General features: G+C 42.2%; 1 protein-coding gene and 1 long non-coding RNA gene across 3 annotated transcripts; both read right to left on the reverse strand.

Annotated features, from left to right (window-relative positions):
* Window positions 1-3,912: 3,912 nt before the first annotated feature.
* On the reverse strand, window positions 3,913-6,059 carry LOC125724101 (uncharacterized). Of its 2 annotated transcripts, XR_007387149.1 has the most exons (4): window positions 5,898-6,059; window positions 5,438-5,721; window positions 4,740-4,940; window positions 3,913-4,305 (listed from the first exon to the last, which is right to left on the reverse strand). It is a non-coding gene; the product is annotated as an uncharacterized LOC125724101 (long non-coding RNA). The 2 variants fall into 2 exon arrangements; XR_007387148.1 differs by having other exon boundaries at window positions 4,740-5,721.
* Window positions 6,060-10,974: 4,915 nt separating this feature from the next.
* On the reverse strand, window positions 10,975-17,428 carry LOC125724059 (E3 ubiquitin-protein ligase TRIM47-like). The gene is made up of 5 exons (XM_049001005.1): window positions 16,812-17,428; window positions 12,749-12,844; window positions 11,941-12,174; window positions 11,619-11,778; window positions 10,975-11,266 (listed from the first exon to the last, which is right to left on the reverse strand). Exons 1-5 carry the CDS (start codon window positions 17,400-17,402, stop codon window positions 11,109-11,111), a joined length of 1,239 nt encoding a protein of 412 aa, XP_048856962.1. The 5' UTR covers window positions 17,403-17,428; the 3' UTR covers window positions 10,975-11,108.
* Window positions 17,429-20,931: the final 3,503 nt, after the last annotated feature.

A 20,931-nucleotide genomic window follows, 5' to 3' on the forward strand; every position in this document is an offset into this window, starting at 1 on the left:
TTACAGCTGGAACCATGTAACAGAATGGGCCCAACTATGTAAGCTGCTAATGGGAGCTTATGGGAAATGCACGCCCAGGTGAAAGCTCACTGCCGGTCGCATGATAATTGTTTTCTGTATGAACCAAGTACAACTAAAGCAATGGCAGTGATACCAATAGTAATAACAATCCTAACTATTGTGAACTGAACTTCTGGTATTGTGATTGGGGTGTAAATGCGAGTTTTATCTAAGTGAAAAGTACTTAACGTTAATGTGAACAAATACAGTCATTTTATATGTGGCAGAAAAAGCAGTCATTTCACGGCACAGTGGTTCTTACACCGCGGACCTCCTCAAAATATTATGCACTCATAGCCACAATAATAGAAGGAGATTCCTCATTTACCACCAGAGGGAGCTCGTGGTGCACGTACCACAATTTAAGAACCTCTGTCTTTGCAGACTGATGTAGAGGGAAGAAAGAATGGAAAGATGACAGGAAGAGGGACACAATATGGCAAAAGGAAGTAGGAAATTGTAGACAAATAAAGGAAACGAAGCAACTATATGAAAAAGATGGAAGAGTGAAGGAACAAATGAAGGACTACTGAGAATTTCTCAAGCCAGAAGGGTCCTCAGAAAAACGGGGAGAAACTCACTCTGCAGCCGGGAGGAGAGCAGGACTCCCGCAGCCCATAGGGGTACATTCCTGACTGGGTGTATCGTAGCGGAACCTGCTTAAGGCTGCCTTAAATAGTGCTGGCCAGCAGGTGTCAGTAGAGTGCCAAGTGTGTACTGACGTCCAAAATGCAGAGACATGGAAAACATGCAAAAACAAAAGATCAGCGATTATTGTAATAATAATTTAAATTATTTATCATTTATTAACCAAAACACTGTAGCCTCACTTCCGGGGCTCTGGGATCGATTCCCACACCCATCCCTGTCTTTATGGAATGTCCATGTTTTTCCATGTTTGTGTTGACTTCATTTATATACTCCGGTTTCCTGCCTATGGGGCGCCGTTTGTAAAGGTAGCAAACATTTTTGTACTTGCCACTTTTTCAACATTTAGTGCAATTTTCTGAAATTTGGCTAGAAGTCAATGGTGTTGTGGATCATCAGGTTTTTTTGCTGTGTAAATTATGTTCAAAATTGTTTCTCATATGTAAATATAAATGGTTCGTATATATATAAATATTAAATGTAAATTTTATATATAAATGTTAAATGTAAATATAAATGTTAAATATAAATGTTAAATATAAAACTGAAATATAAATATAAAACTGAAATATAAATATAAAACTTAAATATAAATAGTAAATATAAATGTTAAATATAAATGTTAAATGTAAATATAAATATAAATGTTAAATATAAAACTTAAATATAGATGTTAAATGTAAATATAAATATAAATGTTAAATATAAAACTTAAATATAAATATAAATGTTAAATATAAAACTTAAATATAAATATAAATGTTAAACATAAATGTTAAACATAAATGTTAAACATAAATGTTAAATATAAATGTTGAGAACGTATGCTAATTAGCCACATTCATCTGCGTAGAAATGGGCGGTACCGACGAGAGCGCGCTAAGTGGTTGCAGGTTAGGGCTGATAGAGAACAACATGGCGAATTCCGCTCAATTAGAGGCTATTGAACGTGCCGTTTTGGCAGGTGTTCGCGCTGCATTAAATGGTATTGCCACACAAGCGGGAGCAACATCATCTACGTCTTCTACAGTCACATCGGTAAGTTATGAATGTATTTTGGGGCGGGAGGGGGATCAGTAGTATCGTATAAATTGGCCTTAAGTATTTCCCACCAAGCTTTCGTTGGTGGCGGCAGTTCGTAAGATGCTGCCGCTGAACGTTTTGTTCGGAAATGGCAAGAAAAATCGCTTGCAAAACGGCAGGTCCAATCACAGGAACTATGTGGACCTTAATCAATTGCGGTTATCGGTCACTGCTACGCGTCGCTCGTTCGCATATTGGTCAATACTGACAAGCGAACATTACATTTTATGTAATGTGTTTAGTGATTCTCATTTGACAAACAAAAAACTGAAGTAAGCAGCAAGGACATACACTGTTTTTTGTTCTACCCATTTAGTTAATAACCCAGCAGGCTATACTATTACATGCATTACAATAGTATAACATGCGCAGTAGATTACTAAATAGATTACTAAAATTCAAGGTAGAATACTATGTCTTATTGTATACTTATACTGTTTCCTAATTTTACTCTATAATTGTAGGATGGCAGCCTAAACCTGATTTCCAAAGAGGATATTGAGAATTTGCTGTCACTAAGTTTGACATTAACTGTGGTAGCATCAGTCCTGGGGATTTCCAGACCCACATTATACAAATATATGCAAGAGTACAATATTCCACAATCCAAGTTTTCCAGTATTCCAGTTGAGGAATTGGATGTTATGATTAACCAAATAAAGTCAGAACATCCACATGCAGGAGAAGTAATGCTGAATGGACATCTACGTTCCAGAGGCATCATTGTGGCAGAGAAGGCGTCTACGAGTCAGTGAAAAGGGTTGACGGTGCTGGTCACGAATCAAGAACAGCAGTTCAGCATGTTTATGCTGTACCCTGTCCAAATTATATCTGGCACGTGGATCGAAACCATAAATTGATTAGGTGGAAACTGGTTGTACATGGTGCAATGGATGGATACAGTCGGATGTTGATGTTTCTCAGGTGTTTTAACAACAATCGAGCTGAAACTGTCAAGGACCTTTTCAGGACAGCTGTCAGTGAATTTAGCAGGCCTCTCCATGTTAGAACTGACCACGGAGGGGAAAATGTCCAGATTTGGCAGGACATGAGACTACACCGCGGTGAAACATCTGTACTAACTGGAAACTCAGTACATAACCAAAGAATAGAACGGTTCAATCGGGATTTAAACAGGAACTGCAGTCATGTTTACGCTCCCATTTTTTATGAGCTGGAGTCAATGGAGGCTTTGAATGTAGAAAATGAAATGGATTTATTTTCTCTGCATTTTGTATATATTCCAAGGTTAAATCGCACACTGGATGAGTTTAAAGATGCATTTAACAATCATTCAATCTCCTCTGAAGGGAACAGAACACCAGTTCAGCTTTACACAGTGGATAGACATCTTTTGTTTCTTAATCCAGATGTTGCTAGCGGAGAAAGAACAGTAAACTCCACATTCACCATGAACCAAACATCAGTACCTTTGCATATGAACTATTCATTTTCCCCTTTGAATTGTTGGGAACTTTTTCAGAGACCAGGAGACGTTGGGATATCATTCAAGCAGAAGTTACTCTTTATTGAGAACTTGCCGAGCGTCGCTGCAGTCATCCAAGTCTGACTAAAAAACTCAGCTCTGGAGAGTTTATACTTTACAAGAGGGGGAGGATACAAAGAGGTGGAGACCACCTAAACAAAGCATAGTCTAGTACAGGAGTCAGCCTGCTAACGGAAGTTCCCCAGCCCTGATCTCCTCAGTATAACAGTGGCTTTCAAATGCATAGGTGCTAATCTAATCAGCCTGACAGTATCACCCAAACCTTTACATTCTCATAGAGACAAAGGCACAGTCTGGCCTTGAGATTAGCATTCCCATTGACTTTGGGACCCTACCCAGTGGTCAGGAAGTACATAAAGACAAAAGGTTAATGTCTCTGACACCTGGGGTACAAGACTTGATCTTCTTAGAATGTCACCAATTTTACCTTAAAAGGTAAAACCCAATGTACATAACTTGTTCAGTTTGTATACTATTACGTTGGAAGCTAGATTTAACATTTTATAAATTTGTAATCCTACAGAATGAACAGGGTTTACAAGAGCTGTTTGATACAGTAAACCCCCTTGCCAACGATGGTAACAATGGAAAGACATTCCAGAGAGTACAGGAGTTTGTGTTTAACAAAATTATGAATGAGCAATGAGCTGTATGTGTAAATGAGCTGTATGTGTGGAACGCTAGATACTTTTGACTAGTCTACACAGTACTGAAAATGCCACCATTCATGAGAGCCACAATAAAATGATAATCAAATGCAGTGTCATCTGCCAAATTCTTTGTATTTACAAAAATCAGAAGCTCGTTTGAGCATGTGTGAGCAAGTGGAAGGTGCTTCATCTCATCGTGAACAAAGGTGAGCTTAGGACTAGGACTGAATCCAGCTGCAGGGACTTTGCTGCTCCCTGTTGCAAATGCAAGTACATGTGCAGGACTCAAGGTCAGGATGAACGCCTTCTCTGCCTCATTGAGGTTCCTTGTGTTGAGACGTTCCCCAAGATCATTCTCTGAAGAGTTGAAAAGGGTACAAAAATGTCAAAAGACCAAGATATCTTATCAGATATGCAGTATTATCCTATATTCCACTGACCTTGTACACAGTAAAGGAACTCTCGGAAGTTTACCACCATTAGCTCCTCTTTTGCTTCTCTATTACTACCAAGCACTGAGTAATTTGGCTTCAGAAGACCAGCCACAACATGTGCAGTGACTTCACTGGGCATATCAAAGAAAACCCTCATAGAAGGATTTTCTTTCAATAGGGGTAGGGCCTTTTAAACAAAAAAAAATAGTTCAAAATCTGTGTAATACACATGTATAGAGAGTTTATTGTGGATCACACATGAGATCTATTATTATGTATAACAGTACTGAAAATAGCTGTTTGTTTATATATACTCATGGTATTAAAGTAAGGCTCAAGGATTATCAAAAAACTAACCTCATAGTGCTTCAAACCCTGAACAAACTGGTCATAGCAGATCTGTCGTTGAATGAGATTGTGGAAGTGTATTGCATTCTTCACAAATGCATCCTTGGTCTCCATGGTGACTGGGTTTGGAAGACCTTCAACTTCAAATCTCAATGAGTCACAACGTTCCACTGCTACACTCAACTCATCTTGGGTTGCTGCTTGATCAACCTAAAACGTTGTAAAATGGAAACATAAAGAAAAGTGAAAATGAAATTAAAACTGGCATTTACATTTCTAGCTTTGCACATTGCTACATCATGTATTTTGTTTTTAAATAACCTGAAAAGGGTTGTTTTCTGTTTTCTCAGAGTTCAGTGTCAGCGACGTCACCCGGGCTGACATGCACCTGAAGAATATCTCCTGTTACAATGTAGTCCACTACATGAGGAGAAAGTAATGCTGGAGGTTCACCACCCTGGACTATTGTGGTAGACATCATCTGGCCAATTGGAGTATATCGCACTTTCTGTACATGAGAAATGTTCATTCTTGGAACAAATCCATTTGGAGCCTCTAGGACAGAAAACAATTTATGAACAACTAACACAACTGGTTATTCAGAACAACTATCTGGAAAAGAAACAAACAATCACATGCAGACATTAATATAAACTTTCAGGATTAATCTGAAATGTTGGTGAATTTAGCCTAATTAGAACAATTACCTTCAAAGGCTCCACTTTCTGTGTAGATGGCTTTTACAAGTAGACGAAAGAATTCTCGCCTTGGTCCTCCTAGGTCATCAGCATCCTGAGCAGTGTCTTCATCACTGGCAAATGTGACATAAAGCATGTCGGTGCTCTCTGCAAATTTGCGTCTACTGAACTGCCGGATGGCAGTTGTCCACAGGTTTCCTCGGCTGATATGGATCGGTCGGAATGCTGATGTGACAACTCTCTCACTGTGTGCTTTCACAATTCCTGTAATTTCTTCTCTGCTCAAAGTTATTCTGGCAAAACAAACACACAGAGTTAACATTACAATTATTACCAAACAGTATACACACATATGGCAAAATAGTAAATTACATACAGTAACAATTAGATTAACAGAATGTATATTCTACTTGCATGAAATATTAACACACTATTACAATCTACTGTGACAAGCAAATATGAATCATACCTTGAGTCATGTAAGGGCTGCACCGCCTCCTCTAAAAGACTGAGTCTTATGGCCTCTTCAACAGCTTCATCTTCTTCGAGATTAACAGGGCTACAATTAAGGTAAATGGTGATGAGCTGAAATCAATATTTCTGTTGACCAATAATGCAGATCAACATACAATATAATCTGAAATGTAATGAAAATGCAGTCGTTTGGAGACATTCAGCTTTTCAATGGCTTAAAAATGTGTAAAAACATTTTTGCTACTGACGGAATTCACACATAATATCTTACATAAAATCTGCAAAGTGAACATTTGCTCGCAGCAAATTCAACCCTTCATCTGCTGGAGCATTTGCTGCTACACCCTCATGCCTCTCAGGGGCTTCCCTCTGTGATAGAGCAGATGGAGGCCACTTCCTTACCATCCCATGGGAAATTGTTACTGACATTTGGCTTCATTAGTTTTTTGCATCCTTCGATGGTGCTCAAATACTGAAAGGGCAGTGTTTGGTTCTCTGACAATCCAAATGTGGATCTGAAGATGGAGGATATTTCATCTCTCAGTTGGTCTTCAGGCCACTCACTGGAAATTTTTCCAACAAGACCATCCTGAGCCAATTTGACTCGATTGTCACCTCTGGGTATAACTAATGTTGTTGCCTCGGGTGAGAAACGCAAACATATAATGTCCTTTGTATAGGTTTTGCTAGATCTTCGTTTGAAAGGATGGCAGTGTTGCCTAATAATAGAATGAAAGGGAAACATTAATACAACAGTCTTCATGTGCAAATGAAAAATTATGCACAAAAAAAATTATACTGTCTAGCCAACAAGAAGCTGCCATATTCACAAATAAACATCTATATTTATACATATATGTATTCATTCAGTTTTACAAAAATACTCTGTAGACTGATGTTGCTAGCTATCTGTTAGCTGTGACTAAAGTCAGAACTTACTGAACTCACTGATCACATAATGGCATTCGTGCTGGATGTGCATGAGGGCACTGCCGGTATTGAAATCAATGAAATGAAAGGGCCTCTTGAATGTCTTAAGTATGAACTACGTGAACTATCTGAGACATGAGATTATGAACGGTTTCATAAATATTTACATTAACTCAACCCAAATAATATAAACAATTACACTTTTTATAAGCATACTTTCAATAATAAGATAAGAACCTGTGATTCCTGTGATTGGACCTGCCGTTTTGCAAGCGATTTTTCTTGCCATTTCCGAACAAAACGTTCAGCGGCAGCAACTTACGAACTGCCGCCACCAACGAAAGCTTGGTGGGAAATACTTAAGGCCAATTTATACGATACTACTGATCCCCCTCCCGCCCCAAAATACATTCACAACTTACCGATGTGACTGTAGAAGACGTAGATGATGTTGCTCCTGCTTGTGTGGCAATACCATTTAATGCAGCGCGAACACCTGCCAAAACGGCACGTTCAATAGCCTCTAACTGAGCGGAATTCGCCATGTTGTTCTCTATCAGCCCTAACCTGCAACCACTTAACGCGCTCTTGTCGGTACCGCCCATTTCTACGCAGATGAGCGTGACTAATTAGCATACGTTCTCAACATTTATATTTAATATTTAACATTTAGATTTAACATTTAGATTTAACACTTAACATTTATATTTATATGTAAGTTTTATATTTAACATTTATATTTATATTTAAGTTTGATATTTAACATTTATATTTATATTTACCTGCGATGGGCTGGCCCCCCATCCTGGGTTGTTCCCTGCCTCGTGCCCATTGCTTCCGGGATGGGCTCCGGACCCCCCGCGACCCAGTAGGATAAGCGGTTTGGAAAATGGATGGATGGATGGATGGATTTATATTTACATTTAACATTTATATTTAACGGGGGCGGCATGGTGGTGCGGTGGTTAGCACTGTTGCCTCACACCTCTGGGACCCGGGTTCAAATCTCCGCCTGGGTCACATGTGTGTGGAGTTTGCATGTTCTCCCCATGCCGTCGTGGGGTTTCCTCCGGGTACTCCAGTTTCCCCCCACAGTCCAAAAACATGCTGAGGCTAATTGGAGTTGCAAAATTGCCCATAGGTGTGCATGTGTGGGTGAATGGTGTGTGAGTGTGCCCTGCGATGGGCTGGCCCCCCATCCTGGGTTGTTCCCTGCCTCGTGCCCATTGCTTCCGGGATAGGCTCCGGACCCCCCGCGACCCAGTCGGATAAGCGGTTAAGAAAATGGATGGATGGATTTATATTTATATTTATATTTATATTTATATATAGACGAACCATTTATATTTACATATGATGAACAATTTTGAACATAATTTACACAGCAAAAAAACCTGATGATCCACAACACCATTAACTTCTAGCTAAATGTCAGAAAATTGCACTAAATGTTGAAAAAGTGGCAAGTACAAAAATGTTTGCTACCTTTACAAATGGCGCCCCATACCTGCCATAGCCCAAAAACATGAATATGGGTGAATTTGTATCTCAGAATTGCCCTTTGTGTAAGTTTGTGTTCTGTGATGGACAGCCATCCCGTCTGTCATGTTCCCAGTGCATCCTGATATTCACTCACCGATGGCCAATTTGCTAACTTCAGTTAACCTAATGCATATTTTTGGACGGTGAGGGGAAACTGAAGGACCCAGAGGAGACCCCATGACAACATGGGGAGAACATGCAAACTCCACACACATGGAACACTGCTGGAGACTTTAAACCAGGTCCCAGAGGTGTACGGTAACAGTGCTAACTACTGCACCACCATGCCTCCCCTGGTCCTAAACTGTATCCATCCATTGTTCAAACCGCTTATCCTTCTGGGTCGCGGGGGGTCTGGAGCCTATCCTGGAAGCAATGGGCACGGGGCAGGGAACAACTTCGGGTGCAGAGCCTATCGCAGATCCCAGAGGTGTACGGCAACAGTGCTAACCACTGTACCACCATGCCTCCCCTGGTCCTAAAACACATAAGTAAATTTAAAAATACAAATAGTGCATCGACAACATGGGGCATTGCTGTGGTGTGATGTCACTCTTGGGAGTATTAATTCTTGCAGCTGGTTACCTGCTGCAGTGTTGCTATGGCAATATGCAGGAGGCTCGGTCGACAGTGCTAACACTCAACAATGAATCAGGTTTGTCTTCCGAGACTTTTTAATTAAAAAATTGCCTTAAATCAACGTGTATAATAGGTTAAGGCTTTAGGGAACTGTCATTATGCATTGGAAAGAGCCCTACGATTGTGCAGGAGTTGGCGAAAGGATCTGAATGATGTTTTGTTCCGTTTAACACAGGTGTTTATTGAGGGCCGGATTTTGCTGCCTGATCTTGGGGGGCGGAGGAAGCTCACACTTATTAATATGTCTACATGTACAGTCTCTCTTCTACGTAATGTCCTCTCGTATCTGTCCCAGTGAGAGTAGAAAGGAGAGTGTCTCTCCTTTCTACTCTCTCCTTTAGGCTGGCAGTCATCAAACGTGTGTGAACAGCAGCTGAGGCGGTCATCTGCAGACCAGCAGGGCCTGATGTTCCAGAGACATCAGTTACGAGTGAGACCGGTTTTCATGAGCTGTACAACAGGGATGAGCGCTAATGAAAAGCTTTGCGGGTAACTTACTGTAAGTCTGAAAGAGTGACCATGTGGGTCAGGAAGGGTCCCAAACAGGGATGATTCTTGATCAGCCTGCCAGGCTGCCAGGATGTTACCCATCGACTGAGGCCATATTAAAGGAACAGTCAGTTAGCCTGGTATGCAGAGAATTCACTTCCCATGTTAGATCCTTCACATACCTGTTGAGATACCTCAGCTGATTTGGCTCCCTGTTTAACCCTGGCACGGTTAGTTAGTGACTTCTGTAAAATGTTGACAGTTTACTAGTTTACGTGGCACCATTGAGATTGTATGAAATGTACCAGACACCTCTGAACAGTGTCAGCTAACAGAACTGACTTCCACATCAGCCGTGTCATTTTAGGTTTCACTAATTTTGATTCTAAAATATACACGCATAGATTCTTTGGGGGTTTTCGCAGTTTGGTTCATGATGTCTTGTGATGTCTTGGTCTAAGGTCCACAGTCTGCTGATCCAGAGGGAGATACACTCAAGACGTGTTGGGTTTAAAGCTCCATCCATGTTTGATAGGCAATTTTTACTGTTCAGGGAGCCTATCCCATAGCACAGGGAACAGGTTATGTATATATTTATGTAATGGAAACATGGAAAAGAGTCAGAAATCAAAATATGCTGCTACATTTTATTAATTAATTTGTTTTCCAAACTCTCACTCAGTAAAATACATAAATGATTTTAAAATTCCAGTATAATCTTCATTAAAGCGATCTTTGTTAATTATTCATACAGATATCTAACATGACAAAAGCAAGACAACTGATGGATTTATACAGATTTTATACAGAATATCAATAAAAAGTATAAATGACTGCATAAAAAAAAAATAATCATTTCATTTGACAGAAGGAATCATTTTGGAAAATTTGCTAACTAGACCTGTTATTGATATTTAAAGGAATAGACACAGACACATTTACAGGTGGGAGCAAACTTTGGGGTCACTGCACAGAAATGTCAAGTAAAAACGTGTAAAAGTATTGATTTCTAATTTGTTATTTCCACCTATAAATGACCAAAACGCACAATTTATAAGACATCTGTAAAATTGTTGTTTTATTGTATTTATTTTCATATTGATTGTTTCCACTCCTCACATGAAAGATTAAATATACCAAATGTAAAGAGATATTAATTAGCTTACTTAGCTCAGTTTGGCTGTACTGTACCAAAGCTGAAACCCAGGATAGAGGGGCTCAGTGAACGTGGCCTGGACCCTGTGCAGGAGGGTCATTGTGTCAGAGACACTGTAGAAGGACAGAGTTCCTGCCCTGTGATCCAGGTACACTCCTATCCTGGAGGAGGGGGGGGCAGACACTGCAGATTTAATGTTGTTGTGCCAGAATGAGTGACTGGAGGTTGAGCAGTACAAACACCAGGACTTGTCATTGCATCCAAGCTTGGTGTCTTCACCCCATCCTTTCCTGTTGATCCCTCTATGTGTCACAGCGATATTAACTACAGCCCCACTCCACTCAACCTCCCAGTAGCAGCGCCCAGTCAGACCCTCTGTACACAGCACTTGGAGGCATGGGCCAGATCTCTTCTGGTGATCAGGATATGACTGGGTCTCTTCCTTCCATGTCACTGCTTTGATGTTCTATGCTGAAACTTGAATGGAACATTCTTACGTCTTGAGGCCCCGAATGAGAAATTGAAATCTTCATTATCATCATAAAGTGTTCGTAATGTAACAGCTGGTTTTATGTGTATTACTTCCTTTACGATGGTCCTTTTCATAACTAGAAGGAGACAGAGAGAAACAGGGATGTCAGTAAAAGGAATTTACTTGTGGGAGATGAACTTCACTCACTGTGGAGATAACAGCACTAGGATATTATCATTATGAGGGCATTTTAATCATGTGATTATCATCCCCAGTGAAACACAATAGAAATCTCTAATACTTTTTGAATTATATCATTTTGCAGAAACATGATTTCTACTATTTCAAATGTTTTCTGAAAGAGTTTTATCTTACTGGAAACCGAAACTAACTTGGTCACAAAAATGTGAGGCTGACTGAATCGTCGGCTGTCTCTGCATGGTCTGTACTAAACGTGAACAGAGTGGTAAATGTATTTATTTATTAACCTGTGTGTTTAACCTCTGTTGTTTTATGTTCGCAAACATTCTCCAGTTGATCCTTCAGTTCAGAAACCACCTTCTTCACATTCTCAAAAGAGCAGCGTGGACTGACAGAGATTCTGGGTCTAACTTCAGCTTCAGGGATGACAGGAAGAGCCTGGAATCTCTACAGATGCAAAGTGAGATTAAACAGCTTCATCAATACAAATGTATATTATAATCTAACCAAAAGGAACATTCCTGACAAATGACAAGCTAAAATACAAATGAAAAATACATCCATTTGAATACTCTGGTTTTCTTATTGCCAAAGTAGCTGTTCTGTTACCTGGAGGAAATGGATGTGATCCTCTGTGTGTGAAAGCTGCTCCAGCTCAGAGTGTCTCCTCTTCAGTTCATCAATCTCCTGCTTCAGTCTCTCCATGTCTCCTTCAGCCTGACTCACTGCAGCCTTCTCCTGATCTCTGATCAGCTGTGTCACCTCAGAGCGTCTTCTCTCAATGGAGCTGATCATCTCAGTGAAGATCCTCTCGCTGTCCTCCACTGCTGACTGTGCTGAGCTCTGTTGGTGACACAGGGAGCAGAGGACAGTAAAGTACAATTGGCCCCTTTTGAGACTCCAGAGAGCCTCATTGTACAATAGAGATGTGAGCCGACAGGAGGTATAAAAACAGCACAGGGCTGGGGTTTGGAGCGTCACCATGCTGGATGCCTCAGGTACTGAAACCCAGCCAGCACTGATTGGAAATGATCACTCATTAAGCTCATACACTGTCAACTGCAGGGATTTGGCAGAGACTGGTGGCTGTATGGGGCAGGTTGGTTGTCACCATTAGGTGTCAGTTTAATAGGTGACTTTCTTGGTGTTTATTTGCATTACGCTGGGTTGTGAAAAGTTGCATTTTTCTCAAATGGGCCTTTTATGGTATTTTTTTTAAATAAATAAGCTACTACTGCTGCAACACTTGGTTAAACTCTGTAATCTAGCAAATTTATCCCACTGAACCAGAATAACCCAGAGCAGCATTAATTTGATTAATCCACGTAAGTCTGTAAATCTGCAATCTGTTGAATCTGAAAGAAGATTCAATATGATCACAAGCCAGCTGTTATCTTCTCTTCAGGTTCATACTCACTGTGAATGAGGCCACAGCCTCTCTCAGCTCCTGCAGCTCCTTCTCTCTCATCTGAATTCTCTGCTGAAATTCCCTCTGTGTTTCACCCATTTGTTTCTACAGATAGGAAAAAAGATGACAAAACAAGTTTGTTTCATTAGTTGAGATCACATTCATTAATCATCCTGCCCAGGGTGGCCCCCAGCCTTGGGCCCTATGCTGCCTGGGAAAGGCTCCAGGCACTCCCCCTGACCCTGACCTGGATTACCGGATAGGAGATGGATGAATGGATGGATGAATGGATGGATATCCGTAAATGATTTATTGACTGTAGGTAGGATTCAATGGACATAGACCCTTTGGTCCTGTTTCCACCTGGTATTAACATGCGTCCTGGGTGATCCAATCACAAGTGGACAGCGCTAATTACCCAGGATGCATTGAAGATGCATTGAGATCCGATCACTCAACCCACATTGGGAGGTGGTCTGGGCTGCATATGGTCACATTCTTATAGCAATGTGAAGGCGAATGTGTCCTGGGCTGCACTGCAGGACCGGCTACTCAACTGACGTCCTATTTGATTGATGTCAGATCGCATATCAGTTGAGAATGGGCCACTGTGTAGTAAACTGCACTGTGAACAACAATAATGCATCTTTTCTCTGTGACACTAAAAACTCTGAATCCGCTGGGAAGTTGGTTTAATATTGGACTGTTGTGACCCATTCATATGGAAACTGTGTCAAAGTCTGCATCGTTGATGTTCCACGCAAATTCAGAAAGGAAAATGTGTAAAATGGGATTCATTAAAGATGCTTCAGAATTTGAACAGATCATATATTTAATGTGCATGTTGGGGCGCAGCCTGGTGCAGGCAGGGAAACAAGGTGACGATGCACTTAAAAGCACAAAGACAAAGGGAATTAAGGAGACTGAACCAAACTGGAAAGACACACAATAAAGGAACAAAAAGGGGTCAAAACCCACCAGGGAAAAAGTAGCTAAACAAATGACACGTAGACTAACAGAGGGAATGGGGCAGCTAGTGATGTTAAGCTTGACACAAAAAAAAAACGATTCACTACATTCTGAAGCACAGCTTCAGTTTCCTCCGTTCCACCCTGAACACGTGACCATGGTCATCTGAAGCTTCGTTCTGCACTCAACCATGTGACTGCTTTGGAAACTGAAAATGTGGCACAATCCTCATTACCGGTTTCAAACCTGTTGTACAGCACATATTTTGGCGTATACACACCCCCTCTTTAAGAAAGGGGACTGGAGGGTGTGCTCCAACTATAGGGGGATCACACTCCTCAGCCTCCCTGGTAAGGTCTATTCGGGGGTCCTGGAGAGGAGGGTCCGCCGGATTGTCGAACCTCGGATTCAGGAGGAGCAGTGTGGTTTTCGCCCTGGCCGTGGAACAGTGGACCAGCTCTATACTCTCAGCAGGGTTTTGGAGGGTTCATGGGAGTTTTCCCGACCAGTCTACATGTGTTTTGTGGACTTGGAGAAGGCATTCGACCGTGTCCCTCGGGGGGTCCTGTGGGGGGTGCTCCGGGAGTATGGGGTACCGGGCTTCCTTTTAAGAGCGGTTCGGTCCCTGTATGACCGGTGCCAGAGCCTGGTCCGCATGGGCGGCAATAAGTCGGACTTGTTTCCGGTGAGGGTTGGACTCCATCAGGGCTGCCCTTTGTCACCGATTCTGTTCATAGTTTTTATGGACAGAATTTCTAGGCGCAGCTGGGGCGTTGAGGGCGTCCGGTTTGGTGACCTCAGGATTAGGTCTCTGCTTTTTGCGGATGATGTGGTTCTGTTGGCTTAATCAGACCGTGACCTTCGGCTCTCACAGTTCGCAGCGTAAAGCGGCCGGGATGAGAATCAGCACCTCCAAATCCGAGACCATGGTCCTCAGCCGGAAAAGGGTAGAATGCTCTCTCCGGGTTGGGGATGGGGTCCTCCCTCAAGTGGAGGAGTTTAAGTATCTCGGGGTCTTGTTCACGTGTGGGGGAAGGATGGAACGGGAGATCAACAGGCAGATCGGTGCCAAAAGGCGAAGCTTTCGATTTACCAATCGATCTACGTTCCTACCCTCACCTATAGTCATGAGCTATGGGTAGTGACCGAAAGAAAGAGATCGCGGGTGAAAGCGGCCGAAATGGGTTTCCTCCGCAGGGTGGTTGGGCTCTCCCTTAGAGATAGGGTGAGGAGCTCAGTCATTCGGGAGGGACTCAGAGTAGAGCCGCTGCTCCTCCGCATTGAGAGGAGCCAGATGAGGTGGCTTGGGCATCTGATTAGGATGCCTCCTGGACGCCTCTCTGGTGAGGCGTTCCGGGCATGTTCCACTGGGAGGAGACCCCGGGGAAGACCCTGGACACGCTGGAGAGACTATGTCTCTCGGCTGGCCTGGGAACGCCTTGGGATCCCCCCAGAGGAGCTGGATGAAGTGGCCGGGGAGAGGGAAGTCTGGGCCTCCCTGCTGAGACTGTTGCCCCCGCGACCCTACCTCGGATTAAGTGGAAGATGATGAATGGATGGATGGATGGATGGATGAAACATTTATCATTTTATTTATTTTTTTGATATACTTATTTATTGTATTTTGAGTATCATGGTGTTCCGTACAAACATCTTAGGGGGTTTTGTTACCCTAAAATGTGCTAATAGCTTTTGATTTCTTCCTGTCCTTCTTTTAATGTTCAGCAGATTCTGCATACGGAAGTTATTTACGTGCTGATTTAAATTACTGCGGGAAAGTAAGATCCAGTTACAAATGGATGGTTAAGATGGATGTGGAGAGAGTGGATGGATGTTAAGATGGAGTTAACATGGATGTGGACCAGAGCCTTTGACTCAAGCTGTTTTAATAGTAACAATAATTGATATTTTCACTGATCCCTTTGGGGAAATTCTCTCAACAACACCCCCCCCCCCAACTGGCACTCTGTAGGTGAGAGCCAGCTGACTGCAAAGGGCAGCCACCCATAGCAGTACCCAGAGAGCTGGGGGTTAATGGTCTTGCTCATGGACCCCCAGATGTACCAAGGCCAGGCTTGAACTGACAATCTTCTGATCATAGGCAGAGAGGCTTAGCCCACTCAGCCACAGGCTGCCCCAGAACTAACACACTCTGGGGGTTTCATGTTTACTGCACCATTCTCAGTAAACTCTACACACTGCAGTGTGTGAAATTAAAATCCCAGGACGGAGGCTGTTTCTGAGGTGATGGAGCCGCTACTCTTATGCTGAGCTCCATTTACCTCGGAGGTCGGAACTTGGAGCTGGGAATGACGTCACAGACGAGTTAAACACGTTCCAGTGCAGCAAGTCGGACGGCAATTTAGCAAAACCAGGGACCAGTTTCAAAAATCAAGATTTCTTCCTTAGCCAGATTACTTGTTGGATTTAATGTGTCCCAGTTTAAATGGCCTTTTTCTTCATTCACTTATATTTATCCTGGACGACCTTAAACCCGACAAGCTGTCCAGCTAAGCAAGACATCCTGCTTTCTGAAACGGACCCCATTTCTAGCTGGTTAATTGTTAGCCATTGTTAGCAATATCAGTTGGTAACAACACAGTACATGATATTTTGCACCCAAAAACACCATACAGTAGCAACACGTCCACAGATAGCAGCTATACAGTACTATGTGTATGCCTGATTTAATGAGCTAAAAATAAGATATAAGTGCTAATAAACAGTATAAAACTACAGCTTTAACTTCTGCTGATAAAGGGAACGACCATCTTGAATTCTGAGGTCAGGGTTGTGTAGATTCCTCTGACTTCAGTGGCCTGTACTACGAAGCTGGATTACTAGCTTGTCGTAGTAACTTGTCGGATTTAAGGTACCACAGTTTAAATGGAGTTCATATTCGTTCACTTACATTTTTCCGAAACTACCTTAAATCCGACAAGCTAGTAACCCTGCTAGTAAGACCGGACAAGCAGGTCATGGGAACTTTACCGAACCAGTCTTGTTCTGAGTGTTTCGTAGCAATTACACTAACATGTGTTAAGACAAAATCCATTTCTTTAAAATTAACTTTATATTTATATAAGAGCACTTCTGGCCTGACCTGTATCTCCGCCCTTCCTGCAGCAGCTGAGACTGTATCATGGCCTCTGTGTTCATCCATCACACACAGCAGACAGATACACTGCTGGTCGGTACGGCAGTAGACCTCCAGGGGTTTGTCATGGTGGGAACAGACCTTGTCCTTCAGATGGCCAGTGGCATCAATGAGCTTGTGCTGTTTTGCATGGTGGAGTTTATTGTGAAGCTGCAGGTCAGTTTCACAGTAGGAGGCCAGACACACCAGGCAGGACTTGACAGCTTTGTGTTTTCTCCCAGTGCAGACGTCACACTCCACATCTCCAGGTCCAGCATAATGGTCAGCAGGAGTAGCTGCTTGTAGTCCAGTCTTCTTCAGGTTCTCCACCATTTCAGCCAGTATTGTGTTTCTGCCCAGAACAGGTCTGGGTGTGAAGGTCTGTCTGCACTGGGGGCAGCTGTAAACTCCAACATGATCTTCCTGATCCCAGCAGCTCTTAATGCAGCTCATACAGTAACTGTGTCCACAGTTAATGGCCACTGGATCCTTCAGTAGATCCAGACAGATTGGGCAGCTGAACTGGTTCTGATCCAGTGCGGAACTGGTTTCTGCCATTTTACCATGAACACTGATAGGATTCAGTTTCGTTTTCTCTCACAGTCGTCACAGTGGGAGGAACTTCATGCTTCTCAGGCTGCAGTAGGTGTGGTTTTGGACTGAGGCCAGACTGAGAAGAGCCGACTACTGTGTTTACTTCCACATTATCTGTCAATGTTAACGTGCCCCCCTCTACTCCTGCATTTGTCCTGTCTATCCACTTTATGTATATACATACAGTCTTGTGAAAAAATTATGACACCCATTAAATATTTAGTACTTTATTAAGAAATATCAACATATCAATATTGAATCTTCTTTCAGATTATATATGTAGATAAGAGTGATGTAATGCATGAAACAAGAAACACATTCACTTATTTAACAAAGGAAATTAACTAAGATGCCAATTCCCACTGAGGAAAAAGTTAGGACACCCTGTGCCCTAATAGCTAGTATGTCCCCCCTTGGCTGAAATAACCTCAAAGAGACGTTTCCTATAACGATCTATAAATTTCTCAGATATCACTGGCAGAAAGTTTTCCTCACTCTCAAATGCAGAATTCCTTAAGCTGTGTGATGTTTGAAAGGTGTCTTGCATGCACATCCGCTTCAAATCACCCCGCAACATCTCAATAGGATTCAGATCCGGGCTTTGACTTGACCATTCCGGAACTCTCCATTTCTTTCTTGTAAGCCATTCCTTGGTAGATTTACTGGAATGTTTTGGTTCATTGCCATTTGCATGGTTCACCCCCACTTCAGCTTCAACTTCCGGACAGTTTTCACATTGTCCTCAAGCACCCTCTGATATAATGAAGAATTCATAGTGGATTTTATGATGGTGAGCTGGCCATACTTTGCTGCAGCAAAGTATCCCCAAACCATGATATTTCTACCCTCATGCTTCACAGTGTCACGCCCAGCTCGTATGATCCTCGTGTGTGCCACGCCCCCCTGATTATCCACGTGTGCTTCCCTGATCGTACCCAGCCGTGTCTAGTTATTTTGCTCCGTCTTGTGTATTTAAATCCGCGTCTTGCCCTGGTTCCTTGTCTGTCATTGATGTTTGTCGATGTCCGATGTTCCCTGCCTTAATAAATCCCCGTTTCCCCGTGCTTTGCCTGCCTGCCTGCTCCTTCCTTGCTTGCTCGCTCGCCTGTACGCCTATCAGCACGATCGCCCGTCTTTTCAAGCCCGATCGTGACACACAGCTGGTATGAGGTCCTTTCGTTCAAAATCTGTCTTTGGTTTATACCAAATACGTCCTCTGTTACTGTGTCCAAATAATTCAGTTTTAGATTAATCTGTCTAAATCACATTGTTCCAAAAGTCCTGGTCTTTGTCTTGGCGGTCTCTGCCAAACTTCAGTGTTGCCCTGATGTTTTTTCTGACAGCGAAGGTTTCCTCCTTGCACACCTCCCACGTAAATGAAACTTGTGCAGTCTCTATCTGATATTAGATGCATGTACCTTGACATCAACTCTGGCAAGAGCTTCCAGTTTATTCCATAATGACATTTTCAGATTTTTGCAGGCTTCTTTCAGCATCTTGCGCTCTGCTCTTGGGCTGAACTGCCCATGTTGACAATTGAGGTGGCTGGTGAGAGGGAGGTCTGGGTATCCCTGCTTAGACTGCTGCCCCCACGACCCGACCGGGGATAAGCAGCAGAAAATCGATGGATGGATGGATCTTCTGGTCACAGGCATGGATGCCTAACTTGCAGAGCCACAAACCACCTCCCTGCTGGGAAGGAATTTTCAAACTTTTCAAAACTTATGCATAAAAAAAGACAAAATTATCCTTTATACCAATGACAATGACTTTATGCCCCCTTGTTCCAATGCGTTCCATGGTCCATGACTTTATGCCCCCTTGTTCCGATGCGTTCCGTGGTCCATGACTTTATGCCCCCTTGTTCCGATGCGTTCCGTGGTCCATGACTTTATGCCCCCTTGTTCCGATGCGTTCCGTGGTCCATGACTTTATGCCCCCTTGTTCCGATGCGTTCCGTGGTCCATGACTTTATGCCCCCTTGTTCAGATGCGTTCCGTGGTCCATGACTTTATGCCCCCTTGTTCAGATGCGTTCCGTGGTCCTTGACATTATTTCCCCATTGTTCAGATGCTTTTTGTTTTAACTGTGGAGAAAAATAAGAGCTTGCGGTTTTTATTCAAACAGTAGCCTTGACAATAACAGTTTCTGCATGAGTAACACAAAAATGTACAATATCAAATACCTAAAGATGCCATGAACATTTTTTTTTCAAGCAAATCTGAGATATAGAGCCACCTATAGGTCCTTTGCTAGTTTCCATGGACACACACACCATTTCTGTGATTTCTGTATCATACAACAGGTATGATATTTATATTTAATGAACAAAGCGTCCTCAGAGCAATTGGGGGTTAAGGGCCTTGCTTAAAGACCTAATGGATAAATCCCACTCTAATCCCAGGATTTGCGCCAAGAACCTTCTGCTCATAGTCATAGGAGCCGGTCCAGCTTGGGACTAGATCTTGACATCAGATACTGACTTCCTGTTCCTGGAATATGACTCTTGCGAGATTACAAGACAGCTGAGTGTGTCATGCTGCAAAATGGTATACAGGTTTATTTCTTTTTTGCTAAAGTTCCTGTGAAAAGGTAGGAAGGCTTATGATGGTGTGTTCATGAATATATGTGTGGTACAGGGGACTGCGCATTGTTAGTCTTTATTGTCATTTCATGTTGTTCTTTGTACTGTCAAAATGTGTGTTGTACTACAGCAAACCTGCATTTTCATTCGAGGTTGATGTGTCCATCCACCCCAATAAGAAGCAAAACGGATCACCCCTAACCTAATGACATTGATCACTAAGTTCAGTTGTATCTGTATCTGTGCAGGGTGAGAGCCTAGTCAAACTGGGAAGTTGGGTCCTTCACTTCTGGTATCTCTCCATTACAGTTATTGCCACACTCTCACCCAGGTTGGCCAAAACAGATACTTCCTCTCAGACTGTGCGGATTCTGTTGAATAAGTGAACATGATAAATAGGTAATAAGAAACATGATAAAGGGATGAGAATGCAGAAATAGATGAACGTACAGTACATAACTTTGATGAACACAATTAGGCTTATTAGGATAAATAAAGATCTTATTAACTTATATTACACTACATTTATTTTATCTTACAGTAGCCCATCAAGTGTCAGCGTCCCACCTCTCTTATAATTCTTTGTAACTTGCATCCTTTTCCACAAATAAATTCCACACGAATTATACCATCTTTAATAAGTACAAAACAACAAAATTCCACTTGCTGTATGGCTCAATGCACGTTTGTTGGAAGACAATATTTTACATAAAACATTTATATTCATTCAATAAGTGATTATGGATTATGATGGTGACACATTTGTATCAGTTTCACTAGTGTTATTCGCTGTTTTCCAGGTACATCTTTCCACTGGTCTGAAAAACACGCTTTACCTAATATAAAAATGCCTTATATAGGCTTGTTCCCAAATCGTCAGTGACATACCATAATTTTACATTGTATAAC

Source organism: Brienomyrus brachyistius, unplaced genomic scaffold (genome assembly GCF_023856365.1).
Source record: "Brienomyrus brachyistius isolate T26 unplaced genomic scaffold, BBRACH_0.4 scaffold54, whole genome shotgun sequence".
Taxonomy (NCBI): Eukaryota; Metazoa; Chordata; class Actinopteri; order Osteoglossiformes; family Mormyridae; genus Brienomyrus; species Brienomyrus brachyistius.

What these genes read in the sequence shown, in the direction of transcription:
- LOC125724059 (XM_049001005.1), bottom strand. Translation starts at nt 17,402, where the DNA reads ATGGCAGAAACCAGTTCCGCACTGGATCAGAACCAGTTCAGCTGCCCA. An exon ending in AGGCTGTGGCCTCATTCACA is followed by an intron (nt 12,175 to 12,748) that starts GTGAGTATGAAC and finishes TGTCACCAACAG; the next exon opens with AGCTCAGCACAGTCAGCAGT. An exon ending in ATCACATCCATTTCCTCCAG is followed by an intron (nt 11,779 to 11,940) that starts GTAACAGAACAG and finishes TTGCATCTGTAG; the next exon opens with AGATTCCAGGCTCTTCCTGT.